This window comes from Sclerotinia sclerotiorum, genomic scaffold, assembly GCF_000146945.2.
Source record: "Sclerotinia sclerotiorum 1980 UF-70 scaffold_23 genomic scaffold, whole genome shotgun sequence".
Classification (NCBI taxonomy): Eukaryota; Fungi; Ascomycota; class Leotiomycetes; order Helotiales; family Sclerotiniaceae; genus Sclerotinia; species Sclerotinia sclerotiorum.
Genome location: NW_001820813.1, coordinates 635,839 through 652,557, shown reverse-complemented (window position 1 = coordinate 652,557; position 16,719 = coordinate 635,839). Strand labels below are relative to the sequence as shown.

At 42.6% G+C, this 16,719-nt stretch overlaps 10 protein-coding genes across 10 annotated transcripts; 4 read left to right on the top strand and 6 right to left on the bottom strand.

Moving 5' to 3' along the window:
* Positions 1-1,674: 1,674 nt before the first annotated feature.
* Positions 1,675-2,582, top strand: SS1G_13183 (hypothetical protein; the record flags this gene model as incomplete). Its single annotated transcript, XM_001586040.1, has 5 exons — positions 1,675-1,743; positions 1,782-1,825; positions 1,979-2,159; positions 2,231-2,463; positions 2,519-2,582. 5 exons carry the CDS (start codon positions 1,675-1,677, stop codon positions 2,580-2,582), a joined length of 591 nt encoding a protein of 196 aa, XP_001586090.1.
* Positions 2,583-2,990: 408 nt separating this feature from the next.
* Positions 2,991-4,176, bottom strand: SS1G_13182 (hypothetical protein; the record flags this gene model as incomplete). Its single annotated transcript, XM_001586039.1, has 4 exons — positions 2,991-3,098; positions 3,217-3,292; positions 3,343-3,571; positions 3,627-4,176. 4 exons carry the CDS (start codon positions 4,174-4,176, stop codon positions 2,991-2,993), a joined length of 963 nt encoding a protein of 320 aa, XP_001586089.1.
* A 493-nt stretch (positions 4,177-4,669) lies between these two features.
* SS1G_13181 (predicted protein) lies at positions 4,670-5,089 on the bottom strand (the record flags this gene model as incomplete). Its single annotated transcript, XM_001586038.1, has 1 exon — positions 4,670-5,089. The coding sequence occupies one exon, from the start codon at positions 5,087-5,089 to the stop codon at positions 4,670-4,672; it is 420 nt and encodes a 139-aa protein (XP_001586088.1).
* Positions 5,090-5,361: 272 nt separating this feature from the next.
* SS1G_13180 (predicted protein) lies at positions 5,362-5,451 on the bottom strand (the record flags this gene model as incomplete). Its single annotated transcript, XM_001586037.1, has 1 exon — positions 5,362-5,451. One exon carries the CDS (start codon positions 5,449-5,451, stop codon positions 5,362-5,364), a length of 90 nt encoding a protein of 29 aa, XP_001586087.1.
* Positions 5,452-5,862: 411 nt separating this feature from the next.
* Positions 5,863-6,851, bottom strand: SS1G_13179 (hypothetical protein; the record flags this gene model as incomplete). Its single annotated transcript, XM_001586036.1, has 3 exons — positions 5,863-6,196; positions 6,273-6,450; positions 6,518-6,851. The coding sequence occupies 3 exons, from the start codon at positions 6,849-6,851 to the stop codon at positions 5,863-5,865; spliced, it is 846 nt and encodes a 281-aa protein (XP_001586086.1).
* A 560-nt stretch (positions 6,852-7,411) lies between these two features.
* Positions 7,412-8,846, top strand: SS1G_13178 (hypothetical protein; the record flags this gene model as incomplete). The annotated part of the gene is made up of 3 exons (XM_001586035.1): positions 7,412-7,670; positions 7,815-8,115; positions 8,171-8,846. 3 exons carry the CDS (start codon positions 7,412-7,414, stop codon positions 8,844-8,846), a joined length of 1,236 nt encoding a protein of 411 aa, XP_001586085.1.
* Positions 8,847-9,126: 280 nt separating this feature from the next.
* Positions 9,127-10,171, bottom strand: SS1G_13177 (hypothetical protein; the record flags this gene model as incomplete). The annotated part of the gene is made up of 3 exons (XM_001586034.1): positions 9,127-9,137; positions 9,361-9,873; positions 9,934-10,171. 3 exons carry the CDS (start codon positions 10,169-10,171, stop codon positions 9,127-9,129), a joined length of 762 nt encoding a protein of 253 aa, XP_001586084.1.
* A 421-nt stretch (positions 10,172-10,592) lies between these two features.
* Positions 10,593-12,633, top strand: SS1G_13176 (hypothetical protein; the record flags this gene model as incomplete). Its single annotated transcript, XM_001586033.1, has 7 exons — positions 10,593-10,671; positions 10,754-10,806; positions 10,868-10,986; positions 11,283-11,925; positions 12,040-12,173; positions 12,243-12,528; positions 12,589-12,633. The coding sequence occupies 7 exons, from the start codon at positions 10,593-10,595 to the stop codon at positions 12,631-12,633; spliced, it is 1,359 nt and encodes a 452-aa protein (XP_001586083.1).
* Positions 12,634-13,283: 650 nt separating this feature from the next.
* Positions 13,284-13,862, bottom strand: SS1G_13175 (hypothetical protein; the record flags this gene model as incomplete). The annotated part of the gene is made up of 3 exons (XM_001586032.1): positions 13,284-13,364; positions 13,434-13,752; positions 13,801-13,862. 3 exons carry the CDS (start codon positions 13,860-13,862, stop codon positions 13,284-13,286), a joined length of 462 nt encoding a protein of 153 aa, XP_001586082.1.
* Positions 13,863-14,921: 1,059 nt separating this feature from the next.
* Positions 14,922-16,449, top strand: SS1G_13174 (hypothetical protein; the record flags this gene model as incomplete). The annotated part of the gene is made up of 3 exons (XM_001586031.1): positions 14,922-15,878; positions 16,030-16,159; positions 16,427-16,449. 3 exons carry the CDS (start codon positions 14,922-14,924, stop codon positions 16,447-16,449), a joined length of 1,110 nt encoding a protein of 369 aa, XP_001586081.1.
* Positions 16,450-16,719: the final 270 nt, after the last annotated feature.

Sequence of the window (16,719 nt, the reverse complement as noted above, 5' to 3'; positions counted from 1 at the left end):
TATCGTTACACTTCTCACTATTCCCTGTGTAAGGTTATTCCTTTTAATAAAAACCTTTATTTAAATTTTCAATATAATAATAATCTATATAAAATCATTCTGCTCTTATATATAAAAAGCTAAAATTTAATTCTATATTAAATATAATTTTATTATTATTGATTTTATATATTCTTTATTATAATATAAAAATCTAATAGTTTTAACATCCGGCAAGTCGATATGTTACGACGGCTATCATCAAGCGCCGCGTCACATGACTAACTTAGGGTAACGTGACCTCAAGTCACGTTACGGACCGCTGAGGAGCGCTGGCGGTCCAGTACCGCGCAGCGTTCCTGACTAGCCATAGGCACGAAGGTCTATATAATCAAGATGGATTCCCTTTGTATAGAGCTTCGTGCTCAAGATCAATCATTTAGTATACTCTACTATTAGTTACGAATTGCATATCATTATTGTCATTACTTAAGTCCCTGCTTGACGCCTAGTTATAAACCACGTCGAGAGCCTAGAGCACTTCCACGTGAGCTAGACGGCAAACCTCGTAACAAGTTGTTACCATCGTAACAAAATTATTCTAAAAGTTTTAAATATAAATATAAATATAAATATAAATATAAATATAAATATAAATATAAATATAAATATTATTTTAATCTCGAACTTATTATAATATTTGTTAAAGTGAATGGTTCCTGCGCAGCACGTGCACAGGGCACTAGTCCTATTAGGACTAGATTGAGAAGCTCTCTGTAGGAGAGCTTCGCACTTCTGTAGAACTTAGAAGAGTGATTAATATACTAGACTAGTATTACCTCAGTTCTGCCCTATCAGCTTCTCACTATTCCCTGTGTAAGGTCATTCCTTTTAACAATATTTATTATTTTTATAAATAATTCTTTTATAATATATTTCAATTAATTTTTATCTTTAATCCTTTTTATGATTTATTAGAATATCCAATATCTCATTTTATAATTGAGTCATTCAATTATCCTAATTAAAACAATTGGTTAATCGTCTTGTTTATCGTTCTCATATTCAAGAGCTTCAATTGGCCTAGCTCCTATCAGCGAAGTAGACCCGTGGCTAATGGCTTTATCGTAAGCGTTGCAGTTACAGATCTGCCTCATGTGCTCAGTAGCCTGCCGCGCTCAGGCTTCATGCTTTGTCTCAACAACAGATCATAGCAAGTCTTGCTCGCCTTTTAATCCATAATTGCGACTTTTCTCATCTTGCTATCAATCAAACTACTTTTTTTTATACAAAATATTCTCACAATCATCAATAGGTCGGCCTCACCTATCGACTTAAAAGATAATAATAACAACTGAAGATCGGCATTTACCATCTAGCCAACATCAACTTGAATGAAATCAATCCAATACTACAGCAAAACAATTCTGCACAGCTTCTTCAATTGAAATCAACAATCCTTTCGAAATAAGGTCCATCGAGAAGGTAAATCTCCATACAGACTTAGCTTGCACATCCTGTTTTTCATTCAAAGATCCGCACAACCAGCTTCCGTTGTATCAAGAATTTAACAATCATGCACAGCTATTCTCATAATAAATACAACCACCATTCGACTCGTTCATCCTACACACGCAACGATCGACCAACCGACCAATACAAGCACGCTCCCAGACTCATTTTCAAGATCAGAAAATGGCAGCGCCGGGAACTCAATCCTTAAAGGTCAGATTTATTATATCTCTGGGAAATATTGATCTCATGGTGTGTTGAGTAAGGAAACTGACCTTATCTATGAACAGTGTGTTGTGACAGGAGATGGAGCTGTTGGCAAGGTATTTCTCCAGTTCATCAATACAAGTTTAACTCAACCACTCACATCACCTAACAGACATGTCTTCTAATTTCGTATACTACTAATGCATTTCCCGGAGAATATATCCCCACCGTGTGAGTATGGGTGCTTGGTCACATTAAGGCTGGATACTAACATAGTCAGGTTCGACAACTATTCGGCCAGTGTGATGGTTGATGGGAAGCCAATAAGCCTTGGTTTGTGGGATACTGCTGGACAAGAGGATTACGACAGACTGCGCCCACTTTCCTATCCACAAACAGATGTATTTTTGATTTGCTTTTCCATTGTCAGCCCTCCATCTTTCGACAACGTCAGAGCAAAGGTATGCATTAAAACCTCACACATCTGCAGGAGATTTATGACCATGTTCCACTAAAACAATTGAAACAATAGTGGTTTCCCGAAATATCCCATCATGCGCCCGGTGTTCCAATCATTCTTGTCGGAACAAAGTTGGATCTTCGAGATGATGAGCCTACGAAAGAATCTCTTCGATCCAAACGAATGGAGCCTGTAACCTATGATCAGGCAAGAGTTGTTGCTAAAGAGATCCGAGCACACAAATACTTAGAATGTTCTGCCCTCACACAAAGAAACCTGAAGAGTGTGTTTGATGAAGCAATCCGGTAAGACATGTTCTCTATTGCGCGATATGACAGTGATTAGCTAACTGGACCAAAGTGCCGTTCTAAGTCCGCAACAACAAGCACCGAAACCAAAGAAGTCCAAGTGCATAGTTCTATGAAGTAAGATCGATTGGAGACAATGACAGGTGAAAACCTATAGCGACATCATCGGTTACCACGAATGATATTGTTGGAAGTGGTTCAACCTCTCCGATAACTGGAGATGCAGGATTTTGAGGAGTAAGGTGCTGGAAATACGAATGGGTTAATATCAAGCTTTTTCTGTTTCTTGACTTTTTCGTTTCTATGCTATAGAATTTGGCATTATATGGATGTGGCAGCATATATCGATGCAGCATGCATCTTTGAAGATACCGAAGATACCTCCTTTTCTGTAGATAAGTCAAGATAAATGCATGGGAGTAATGAATAAATAAATAAGGATCTTGAATTCCATTAATGCTGAGACGGGTTTCCCGATTGATTGAGCCTCCAGTTTATATGCAATTGCAACCGGGTATCATAATTCATCCACCAATTCTTGCCTTCCTACTCGGATGCACTCCACTATCCTCAGCCAACACATGCTGTGCCCCGTCGACCGCTTTGTTCTTGCTAACTTTTGGATTATCGGCCTTAAATTTCTGTTAGCATGCTAGTGCCTAGCGAATTTACTTCTCGCCTGAGAGTCGTTGCAGCCCAGCGATATGAACGTGCAAATGAGGAGAGCCCTACCGCTTGTGCTTGTCTTACACGTTGTTCATTCAGTTTCTCATTTTTCCCCTTAATTTTCGAGCGGCGGTCTTTTGTGTTACCACCACCTCCGGCACTTTATAGCAGTTAGATGGAACACCAAGATGGAGGATAGATCACACTTACGTTAGCTCAACGTTGATCTTTCTTGGTGCCGAAATACCATCATTGAATGTGGATTGGTGAAATTGCTTGAGACAAGTTTTCATATAATCATAACCTTCAAACTCAAGGAAAGCACAACCCCTGGATTTAGTAGGATTTCCTTTTTCCGTAAGATGACGAACCGAGGCAGGCTTGACGGCAGCAAAGTGGTTTTTTATTGACGCAGTCGTAGCAGTAAATGGGAGGTTTCCTAACAACTTATATTTAGTCAAGCACTATACAACTTCCAGTACGAGGTAATTCACCAATGAACACGATGAATCTTGCAGCCTTGCTTTCTGTATTTGCACCAGATACACCTCCCTGCTTCTTGCTTTTCACACGTTTCTTCTCAGCAGTGGTTTGGTCAGAGGACCCAGTAGCATTGGTATCTTGGTCCTTCCCTCTAGCAGCAGCTTCCGCCTCTTGATTTGTGGATATTGTATTTTCAGCGGCCTCTTTCGCCTTTCTCTCCGCCTTTCTTTCCTTCTTCGACTTTTTAGGAGCAAGTTCAGTCTCCATTACATGGGATGACTCTCTAGTCCGTGTAGGCAGTGAAGGCGTTTCGGCTGAAGTTTTAGGTTTCTTGGACTTGCGATTGGACTCTTTATTCTTTGCAAGACCTCCCTTATGGTCTAGAGGGATATCCTGGTCCTCATTCGCGTCATCTTCTAAAGCTCTTTTCCTCTTTGACGAAACAGCGCTGTCGTTAATGGATTCTATATCGATGTCGTCAGGTATGTCGGGAATCGAATTTTCGAGCTTGCGCCTTTTCGCCTTTCTCTCGGCTCGAGAAGCTCCTGCACCAAATCCCATGATTAATACAAGTAAACGAGCCGATATTGATGGGTGAGTGAGTAAGAAATTTAATTGCGAAGGTTCAATCAGGTGTTGAAATGTTAAAGACCCGGCCAAACAATTTTTGAGAACCTAATTTGGTATTTCCTTGTCGCGAGAAACATTCTGCCCATAGCGGTGACAGAGATTAGCATTTGTATTACTATCACGTGAATATACAAGCATTGCTTTTGAGACCCCTGGAGAAGACCATGCTTAGTCATTCTTGACTGATAGGTACGGTACGTACGTACTCATTTTACTTCAATATAAAGATTTGGTATTCAGTAATTACATAACCTTATAAAACTAAATGATATTATTGAGAGGTAAAAAATACACAAGCGGAACACCAAGTACTGATAAATCCATGCTTCATGTACCCAGTCCGGATCCCATTACCACATTGCTCTGAAAGAAGCCACTTCCCCTAATTGAAATCCAGAAATCCCGTCAAATTTCATTCTGGTAATCAAACCGCCAAGTATAATCCTGAAATTGCAGCTGAGAATAGGAAAAATATACTAGGTAGCACTTTGAGGCCATCGCCGGTAAAAAGAAGAGGACTGGTCGTGATGAATTCCGGGGCAGTATTGTATGTTGTTCGAGCCGACTCAACAGGAGTTGTGACGGATGATGCTGTCGCTGATGCTCTTACAGTATCTCTCGTAAGGTATATCAACGGTGGTATTGATGAGAAAGCTACGGCGGATGCAACTGGCAAAGCACTTTGGAGTGAAAGTCCGCTCAGTGTTGGATATCCCACAATAGATCCCGAGTCTTCTAATTTCACTCCTCCGAGGTATTGAGCTTCTCTTCTGCGCAGAGAATCGTGGTTGGAGACAGGAGGCACTACTAGAAGGTTATCGGCAAGGCCAACACATCGAGTCATGGTATGATGTAGTGCGGATCCGAAATGAGCAGTATCGCATTGGGAATATATGCATTTGAAAATAGACTGCAACAATTAGGTTAGCCTCTGATATAGAAGGACCAAATTGTGGCTATCTTGCTGCTGGATGTCGGATGTTAGGTTAAAGACTTAGTGGTGCGACTGACGTTTTGATATTCTGCATCATGACAAAGACATGTGCTCTTATCCGCGCATTTACTGATATATTTCGTGTTTTCCCAGCAACGCGCCGCACAACCTGCAATCAGATGTCAATGTGGTGCGCTCAGTTCTTCAAAATTATTATTACCTGGAGCTGGAAAATTTCCATCACTTGTAACTGGACCATTCGCCATTGCCATGGCTATCAGTAAGAAAGCACGCCGCATCATACACCTAGCAGCTGGGGCACAAGTGACCCTAGACTCATAAGAAAGTCGACAAAAGAGCTTGAATCGCTATGAATTCTGTTGTTCAAGGATAGCTGTGATGAGAAACGGTTTCAATGAGTGTGTGAGACAGCAAAAGAAGGGTAGTTGTGTCGAATCATGCAGAAGGAGAGAAGGCAGAACGAGGACCAAATTAAGACAAGAAAGCTTCATACAGGTAGCTCTCAATTGATGGGATCTTCCTTTTTTGAACGTTCCTGCAGTGCAAACCTGCTACATCACGCCAGACTTGCACGAGACATTTGCACCTTCCCATGATTATTATTATGATCTTACATTAAGAGCTCTATATTTAAGTTTGGTTGCTAGGCTTCAACGTTGCAGTCAATAAAATAAAACTTGCAACTTATCTGTAGCACTTTCATACCTGTCTCTGAAAGGTTTCTGGCCCAACCAAGTTGTTAAAGGAATCTGCGTCTCCTTCATTTCAAGTATACCCCTCTTTTTTTGATCGATATGTGAAGCATCGATGACAATTCTCTCCAACCTATCTACCGCAAGTGAACCTTCATCCATCAAGTCCTTCAATCTTTGAGGTGTACCGACAGCGATTCCCGTCCTTGAAGCTTTGAGAAATCCTATGGAATCCTTAAGCTTGATGTGTTTCGCGAACAACTTTGCAACCTTCACGTCTTTGGTCTGAAATTTTCGTACAGCTCTATGTGATTGTCAGATGAAGGCTTATATGCTATTGATGTCGGTTTCAATAGTGAAGTAAAGGAGTAGGATCATACCTAGCTACGTCGGCTGCCCTGAGACCGGCGGCAGTGACAATGATTGTATGTGGTGATCCATTCTTTTTCGATGCAGACCAAAGTTTTGTTGGATTACCAGAAAAATTCTCCAAGAACTCAGGCAGGTTATCGAGATTTCGCAGCTTCGTCCATGATGTAGTATCTCGGACAGCGGATACTATTTGAAAGTACAATAAATTAGCTAACTTCATGAGTGTTGAGGGGTAGGAGCAGGTTTTACTAACCTGGCAAATATCGATCTTCTAATTCCACAGAACTGAGATCACTTTCATATCTCCTTGTCTGGCTCGCAACATAATCAACCAATAAATGGTCATCCATTTTTGCGATAGCATTGTTGAGACCAGCTTCGACATCAACATCCTCGTCATCGAAAGAATTGTGTTTCCTCTTTTTGCCGGCTACATTGTCTTTTTGCTTGGGCACCTCTTGATCATGATTTGCTCCTCGCTTTCTTTTTTTCGTACTTGTTTTATCGGGCTTTTCGAATCCAGATTGCGGTCTTGGAACCTTCACTTCTTCTATCAAAGGATCTTGAAGTTCACTTTCGATTGACATTGTGATAATATGAGCCTGAGCCGAACCAGGTGGAAAACTTTTGCGGTAAGAATTGGGGTAAAACTGTGTTTGAATTGTATGTAAAATTTTATAATGTTCCTATGTAAATTGAACTTTGGAGGTTTCGCCCATCAGGGTAGCGCGCACACTGAATTCAATTCTCGAGTCTGTTAATTGAAGATATGAAGATAACGGAACGGAACTTTGAATTGAAAGATACAATGATTGTCAAAAAATTATTTCAAGCCTTGCGAATCCACAACTAAACTAGGTACATATCTATTATCCATCGACAGCGCTAAGATAAGATAAGGCACAGCCACAGGCACCGCTTCGCGCACACATCCTGTTCTGGACGCGTCTGTCTAAACATGCTAGGTAGCTATTCTACTTCCAGTATTGATATCTGGCTTAACTTCAAATGATGAAACCCTGCTAGGTACATACTCCATTTATCCAGATCGGATGACCCGTTCTTCAATTGCGAATCCGGATTGAGGTAGATGCGGATACACACATAGACATCGTATTTATCTTCCAGTTCGAGACGTATGGTAACTATGACTGAAAGACCCGAAACTCCTTTGCGCCGCACCCTGAATGCTGGCTCATCTCCAGCAGATGTAAGCCACTCGAGAACGCCCAGTCGTGGCTCGAGACTAGGCGGTTCAGAGCTTAGGACTAAAGCTCTGACACCTCATGGGAGGGCGGCTTTACGAGAAGTTGAGGCCCGAAGAGCAGGTTTAACTCCAGGAAAGGACAGGAGGCGAAGCGGCAGACAGCAAAGAGAGACACCCCGTGATATATTGAGGTTATTGAGTAGGACCTTAGCTCCTCAGACACGCCCGACAGTTCCATCCCCTCAAAGAGTACCTAGCAATTCCAGAAGGCAAACCCTACTTTTAGATGATGAATTTGACGACGGCCCAAATCTTGTTCCCCCCCGACTTTCTTTACCCCTAGACGACGAGAATGACGATGATGATAATGAGGATGATGAAAGCCTTTTACTTCCGAGCCTGGCGGCCCTCGAAGACGAAAATCTGACGACGCGATCCATCGAGCTTCCGAGGAGAGCTGTCAATGAAAAGCCAACCAGGCTATTTTCAAGGAATAGTTTTGGGAGTACTCGTGGAAGCTACAGTTTTGGAAACTTGAATGAGGCGGAGCTTGGAAGAGATGCCATGGAATCGAGCTTCCTTGGTGGGAATGATTACGAGAATGATGATTTTCCTGAGATGGCAAACTCCCCATTCTTTGGAAGGTAAGTCAAAGGACTTGAATCCAATAGCCTTCTTCTCTGTACTAACGTAAGCCAGTGACCGCGCAGTAGTACAAGGGGATTCCGAAACTAGATTGCATCGCCGCTCTCTTCTACCAGGCCGGAGTAGTGACATCAGACCGTACAATTCGCCATTCGAGGAGAGAGACGCAACTTTTGTGTTCACAGTTCCGCAGCCAGAAATGCCAATGCAACCTGAGCCTTCTCCATCACTTGAGACCACCCAAATTGGAGGTTTTGTTATGGACGAACCTTCATCGCCCGCTTACAATACCAAAGGAGATGATTTTACAATGGATGATGAAGCCATGAATGGCGAGCATGACTCTCGAAGGTTGTCGATTGAAACATTCGAAAATTATCGTCTCAGTCTTGACGAAACCTCCAAGGCAGCACCGGTTGAGGAGGCCACACTTGAAACTTGGCATAGGTCGTTCCAGAAAAAGAAAAAGATCTCAAAGCATGGGTTGAAATACTCGTCATTACCCTTAGGTGTGGTAAAGAAAAATGCCATTAGTTTAGGGCGGAATGGAGGTGGCAAAGGGGACAAGCTCAGTCGGGATGCTCTAGATGCAATTATGCAGGCAACCGAATGGTTCTTCGAACAAATTAGTGATGATCTGAGCACATACTCTGAACATGCAGGGCGAAAAACAATCGATGAGAGTGATGTTTTGATGCTCATGAAAAGGTATCTATCTGAATATAATTAGAGACCTGAACACATGCTGAGTATTTTACAGACAACGCCAGACCAATGCTACAACGACGCCATTTTCTCTCGCCCAAAGCCGGCTGCCTAGAGAGCTCTTACAAGTTGTACGAATGGTCCCTCCGTTGAAATCGAGAGATCAACCACGACAGAAACCACCAAAAAAATGAGAGGAAGTATACATGATGTTTAAGACCATTCTTTGTTTTGACGAACCCGTCGAGCAATATCTGCGGAGGGTTTCTTTACAACCATCCATAGCATAACGGACGTAGCAGCAGCTAAGGCGTACCTGGAGCGCGGTCAGTCGCGTTAGCACACGTGGCGAGGTCTTCAAATCCCTGGTAAGTGCTTACCATGTAAATATATACTGTGTATGATTATTTCGGAGATTGACCTCTGCTGGCCTTCCTATTGGAACTCCGCGTGCAGCGCGATCCCAAGCCATTAAAAGATCAGGCTCTTGTATTCTGTAAGCTACACGTCTTTGAAATGCAATAAAAAGAGTCTCTTACCCATTGTCTCCTCAATCCAGACTGGTTGGCTTCCTGTCAATTTTGCCATTTGCTCAACGTCAGGAAAGTAGAATTCCTGGGTCTGTGGACTGTTGTCTGGCGTGAAATAATTTTTCTTCCAGGGTTCACGCAACAAACCCTCGACCATTACTTCGTCTTGAGGTAACCCGTCCGGTCTGCTGGTTTGCTTCTTATACTTCTTCTCGATCCAACCTCGATTCACAAGGACAGTAGTACCCTTGCCATCCCTCTCCAAAGGTGTAATGACGAGATATCCGTCCTTCCCATCATGCAAGCGGGGACCAATCAGCATTTCCTGATCGTGCCGAAAGTGACCGCTTGCGAATATTCTCCTATAATCGAACTCTTTTATTGCTGAAGGATCAATATGTGGAGGAAGTGGTAAAGGATCACGAACGAGGCGATCCTCAAATTTCGCAATGAGCTTTGATTTCCAATCTAAACGCTGGACTTGCCATGTTCCCAGGGCAAACGCTGTTAGAGGAATCAAAGCTGTCGGGCATGTGAATTAGATAATTTTTGTCGTAAAAGTTGGACAAGCCAGTGACTTACCTAGAATAATGAGACCAGGCCCATGCCTTCTTCCAGTCCGAACTAGATTTGGAGGATTGTCTACTATAGATGTGAAGTTTGGATCATCAGCAGCCTGTCTTGACTTGACATGGGTGTTGGAGAAATATCGATGATATGTTGGACATTTTGAGGTTTTGGATTGGGAAGATATCCTTCTGATATGTGATGAAACCGAATTAACACGATTGTGAGATACGATTGAGAGAGGGGAACGCATATTCAATAGTTCAAAACGGGTGATGCATCAAATCATACACTTCAATCTCTTTCTCGATGCTATAATTCCCTCAAACTACCAAGTAGGTATTCTATATCATTATCATAGCATCAAGTGTGGCGTGCACGTGCAAGACTTTTTTCTAAGAGTGTTAGTGATGGTGCTCGTGCTCCGTATGTATAAGTAAGCAAGGCTCAGATCATTTGAGCCACTTTCATTTGCCACATGAGATATTGCCCTTACGTAAGTACTGCGTACAAAGCACCAGGTGAAGTAGCTATAAACCGATCCTCTTCACCGTTTCAAAATACCTAGTAGCACCTACACCTACTTCATACACGAGATTTAATAGTCGAGTATATATAGTACGTAGGTTAGGCCTTAGTACCCAGTAATTCAATCAGTACGTCTACTTGCGACAATGTTTCACACCGGTGATCTCAATAGCGGCATCAACAAGGCTTTGGCTGAATCTAAACTCGTTGCCTGTTTCGTAACAAGTAAATGATGTTCCCTTCCCTCCCCTCCCCTCCCATTCTCATGTTTATTTCAACTCAAATAATGACAACGTGCGCAATATAGATGGCAATGAGGAAAGTCGACTGTGGGAAGATGAGTTCTTACAAGATTCCGAGGTAATTTGGTGACCTTGATCCATCCCACCTTGATACTACAGCATACTTAGTTACTGTCTAGTTAAGCTCTCAGCTGCAAGAAAGATCAGTCCTCTTGCGCCTGGACTTTGGTTCCGAAGAAGCCAACTATCTTGCTGCAATCTTTCCTATTCCAAAAGCTCCAACTCTTGTCGCGATATGGTAAGCACCATCAAATCATTCTTTTCTTATTCAATATATGTCAATTTTTATGAAAGGGAAGAGTGTGACGAAAGTTGGCATAGTCACATAGTCCAAGCCGTAAACTCTTAAATGTATTGTCGCTTTTTCGAAATTTCGTGTGTGATTGAAAAATCGATTGTCCCTTGCTCATACTGAGGTGGAATATTGCTTCCAAGGAACAGCTTCCTGTGCTCCAATCGGGTGCATAGTGACCTGTTGCCTACGTTCACTCAAGTAGTTTTTCTTTCCAGCGAGACTGACTCTAAGATCAATAGGAGTGGTGAACTCAAAGAGTATTTAGCTGCAGGTACAACCAAACAAGAGTTTTTGGTGCGTCTTGGCAAGGCATTGGAGTCTGCACACAGCCGGAGAAACGTAGAGAACGATCGCCCAAGCTACTCGCAGACTTCAGAATACCGTACGACGAACATTCAAAATCAACAATCGTCAGATCATCCATCCACTGGCGATTTCGACGATGGCTCTACAGTTCCTTTCCAATCCACAAGCAATAATACATCGAGCTCTAGCTCGCTTCCCATAGATCCTAGAGGTAATCCACCTAAAGGTACGAAAAGCAATGTGGAAGATCAGCCTAAACAACCATCTCAAGCTGAGGACACCGCAAATTATGCAGCTATTCAAAGGAAGCGGCATCAAGAGGCTAGAGAAGAGCGAGCGCGCATCCTTGCACTCGTTGAGAGCGACAAAGTGAGAAGACGAAAGGATGCAGAGCGCAAGGCTAACCGTAACAATGAATTGACCGCGAAATCTGCGGCATTCGGCGGCACGAGCTCGTCTGTTCCAGCTTCGGCACCAAAGGCACAGGACTGTGCCCTTCAGATAAGACTTTTTGATGGATCCTCAATTCGCTCCAAATTTCCTAACACCAGTACTCTAAATGGTGACGTCAGAAAGGTAATATAGAAAACTAATCAAGACGCCGTGATATTTTATTGGCGTATCCGACACCCTGAATCTTAAAGAATCTGTAACATATTCAAAGATAGTGGCAATGCTAACAACTACTAGTGGATCGATGATCACCAAAACGACGACGTGCCTTATATCTTCAAGCATGTTTGCACCCCCTTACCAAACAAAACCCTTTCGATGACGGATGAAAGTCGAGACTTGGCGGCATTAGGCCTTTCCCCGAGCGCTACGTGAGTATCTTCCATCATTATATATGCGTCCTTGCGCTGTGTTTTCAACCACTGACATGGAGGTACTAGTCTCATTATTGTTCCGGTTCAAGCGTACACTTCAGCCTATGAGACAACAGAACCAAGGGGCATCTTGTCTAGAGGAATTGCTGCTGGATACAGTTTGGGTACCTGGGGCATTAATAGGGTGCTGACCACTATTGGTGGAATCGTCGGGAGTCCGGCCGTCGCCCCAGGTATAGATGAGAGGATCGAGGCCAGCGCGCCAGTAGGAGGTAGTCGTCCCTCGAACCTGAGAACTCTCAGAGACCAGAATGATAATGACGCCCATCATGAGTTGTACAATGGGAACACCGTAAGTTGGAAGATAATTGCATTGGCCGCGCTGCAATGACCACGCTAATACTGACAACAGCTGAATTTCGAACCCCGGAAGGATGATCATGATGGAGATGATTGACATGTGTGAGATATTTATTCAGCTTCTGTGTAAAATCGCTGTGTAGCGCTGCCACGTAACATCCTAGGGCATATGCAATTGAAATTCATCGAGATAACGACTTTACTATTGTGGCATAGGTCACGACACAGCATGGAATATACAGCTACTGATCTTATATGTGCTGTCAAATGGGTGCGTTGGTAATGAATATCTCTAGTTGAACTTTCCTGACGGAATAGCGTTTTCGTGTCCGATGCTCATGAGCTGCCGAATTACGTTCCAAAACAATACACCCACCCCTTTGGTTTGAGATAACTGTAGTTTGGTGCAGAAAACTGAAAAGTGGATGGAACGGTTCTCTACTTAGTCCAAAATGTTCAGCCGATTAAGAAGTTTGTTGGCAAAAACAGGGGTTATCAAGTTACTAGACTGTTGAATTGGACGTTAGGGTTTAAGATCGATATTCGGTGATCAGCTAGATGTTTGAGCACGGTTGAATGTTGATTTGCAACGACCTTTCCTCAAAATATGCGATGTGCTACTGTTGTGACTAGAACATGCGCCATCCCCATCGAATGTGAAATTATTTATTGGCTGGGCTGGCTATACCCAATCATGTCATCTCCCTCTCCATCTAGTCTTTGTTACCTCTAACACTGTCCCTCGACTCAAGCAAGCTTTGTGGTGCTCTTTTTATTTGGGCCGAACATGCCGAGAAGATATGCTGATCGCGTTAAGAACAGGAACAGCTGCTACATGTTAGACTTTGAATCGTACAGTTACGTTGAAGGTACTGATTGGGAGTGAAGTAATCTTACGGTTGCTCCTATATTCCCGAAAGTCATTGAATTCCATTCGGCAATATCCACGACGCTATCCCATCCCAAAACATGATAGGTAACAGCAAGATGGCCAATATCAGCCAGCCACAAAGCAATGAGATAATTCCTAATGACTTTCGCCTCTTGCGTGCTGTAAAGAACTGCAACCCCTATCATGGCCAGTAGAAGGTAAATATTGCCTAATTGTAGAGCAACAAGCCGTGCATTATCACTGATAGATACATGTTGCGAGGATGCAATTTGCTCCTCGATAAACCACTCTGGGGAGATCATCGCGCCTATGAAGCCAGCTACACTATGATCCGATGAGTAAGTCAAATCAAAGTCGGAGATGTTAACTTACAGTGAAATGGGCTCGAAGATGGCGAAGACAAACTTCGGGAAAGGGGGCAAGATCGACGTCATGCTTGCTGAGATGTCGTAGTTTGCCGACGTTGAGGTATTGTTGTAGAGAAAGTTGTGTGTTTACTGAGACTGTTTTATACTATGCAGCACTAGTGAAGGGGATTTATGTAACCTATGAAGTAGTTTGATGTTAATGTTCTATATACATGGATTGTCAGGAGCACTGGTGGAGTAAAGTGAACAAATATCCTGAGTTCGGAGATTGAAAAACACCAACTATTAGCGCCCCCCAAAAAGAAGTATTTGAATGATAAATATTATATTGAGAGGACCAAGCTTTTTATATAAATACCATTTTAGAATTATTAAATATTTTCATTTCAAAGATGTTATTTATTCAGACGCCGTAATCATAATAATCATATTAAATGTTACGAGGTTTGCCGTCTAGATTACGTGGAAGTGCTCTAGGCTCTCGAGGTGGTTTATAACTAGGCGTCAAGCAGGGACTTAAAGTAATGACAATAATGATATGCAATTCGTAACTAATAGTAGAGTATACTAAATGATTGATCTTGAGCACGAAGCTCTATACAAAAGAAATCCATCTTGATTATATAGACCTTCGTGCCTATGGTTAACTAGGAATCGTCGTTCCTGGTTGTTCCTAGGAACGTTCGTTCCTCACCGTTCCATCACATGTTTTATGGTCATGTGACATACTAATCGTTTTGGACGTAACATTAAAATTCAAAAATATAAATAAAATTAAAGTAAAATTAAAATAAAACCAAAGTAATACTAGATAAGGGGGTTCTTTCATAGATATTTCTATCCCAAATTATAATAAGTTTAGTATATTTATTTCTTTTGAAGATAATTAACTACACTACTAACCATTCTTTGATTGGCGGGCGCATCATCACATCACTCAAAAAGCTTATCGAAGCAACTCAACATTCATTACACTATAATACCATTAATCTACTTCTACCTCTACTCCCTTTCTTTCCTTTCTCCCCGACCATTTCTTTTGTCCTACTACATATTCGTATTCTCAAGTGAACATATCAAAACTATGCTGTCTTTCCGTCTTTCCAAAAATTCAATGGCAACATAATGCGTACAAATATTGAGCCCCGTTTAATGTCCTTCCTTAATAACAATAACGACACGCCTGAATCCCTCCCAAACTCTCCATCATTAGAACTTCCTCCATTACATGATCGAAATATCCTACAGAATTCCCACCGGCCACTTCTTTTGGAACCCAATACTGGAACACGATCCGGTGAATCATCGTCACAAGCATCGCAGCATTCGTCATCTGTTACTCCAATTGACGACAATGAAACCAATTATCGGGACGCTGAAGAGGCTTTGAGGATAGGAAAGGTGAGCTCTGGAAAGGAAATTGGTGCCATGGAGCGGACTTTGGGTACTTCCTCTCCACAATCTTTGCGAAAGATTCTAGATGATAATAATGGCAACGCAAGACCCGTACACCCCAAGAAGCAGCAACGGGGAGAGAATGGAAACGATGATTTTGTTCAACTGCCCCGGCCGCACAAGAAACAAAGGTCAAACAAACAAGTGGTACCGCCTATTATCATTGGCTTGCACGAGCCGCCCCCGCAGGCTGCCTTATTTCCTCCGATCGCATCGAGCTCATTTCATGATAGCCACGGGAGAAGTAGCTTGAATGCTTTGGCTCCAAAGGCTACGGAATCGAAAGAGGATTGTAAGGCGGACGATGAAGTTATACCAGCGACCGAAGAGACATTGGAACGGAACGGAAATAAGAAGAAGAGGAGAAAGAGCGTCAAGGCGAGGAACAAGTGGTCCGAAGACGAGACGAACAATCTGCTACTCGGTGTGCATAAGTATGGCGTGGGAAAATGGACGGAGATCTTAGAAGATCCCAGTTTCGTATTTAACAATAGATCAGGAGTGGATTTGAAGGATCGATTTAGAACTTGTTGCCCAGATGAGTTGAGGGGAGAAAGTCACAATTCAAGGAGCCACAAGATCGGGTCAAAGTCAGATAATACAGCGGACCTGTCAAGAACAGAAATGGTAACTTTGGACTCTACGTTTGACAATAATCTACCTGGACAGGACCAAGAGGCCGACGGTACTGTACCAGACATCGCCTTTCCTCCTTTGTTGAGGCCCTGGCGAAAACGCCGAAACCATCGGAAGAGACTCACAGATCTTCAAAAGCTAGGGATTCAAGGGCCGTTTAAACAGTCAGAACGGAGAGGAAGACGCCCTTTTTCCAACCAAGAAGATCTTGAAATTGAAGAAGGCTATCGTCTTTATGGGCCTGCTTGGACAAGGATGCAGAGAGATCCTCAGTTCAATCTTCACAGCCGACAGCCTATTGATCTTAGAGATCGTTTCCGGAACATACATCCCGACCTGTTCCGAATCGAGGAGGATGACGATGCTCGGACAGCGTCTCAGAGCAAACCTGCTCAGGTTGATGACTTTTCTAATGGATTTAATAATACTACTACAATTGATCCGGCCACATTTAGTTTGAATAATGAGATATCGAAGGTACAGTCACCATCTCACCTAATGAAATCCTTTTAAATAATCTTCCATTAATAGCAAAACAGCATACCATGGAGCCTACAGATAGCTTAGCATTCTCGCAGTCTTTTGACTGGACAGATAATATTGCTGCTCCCCCGTTCCCTAACATTGGCGAGATGGATATTTCTCGATTACTAGAACAGCACTCATGGACCCCATGATCAGTTAACAGACCCATTCAACGCGCTGAAGAGATAACTGCGAGGCCTTACCACATTGATTGACTTACTAGCCACTGAAATAATCCTACAAATCTTCAGGTGCTCACCGCACTCGCTAATTTTCATCCCACCTCGTACTTATACGCTTCTGGATT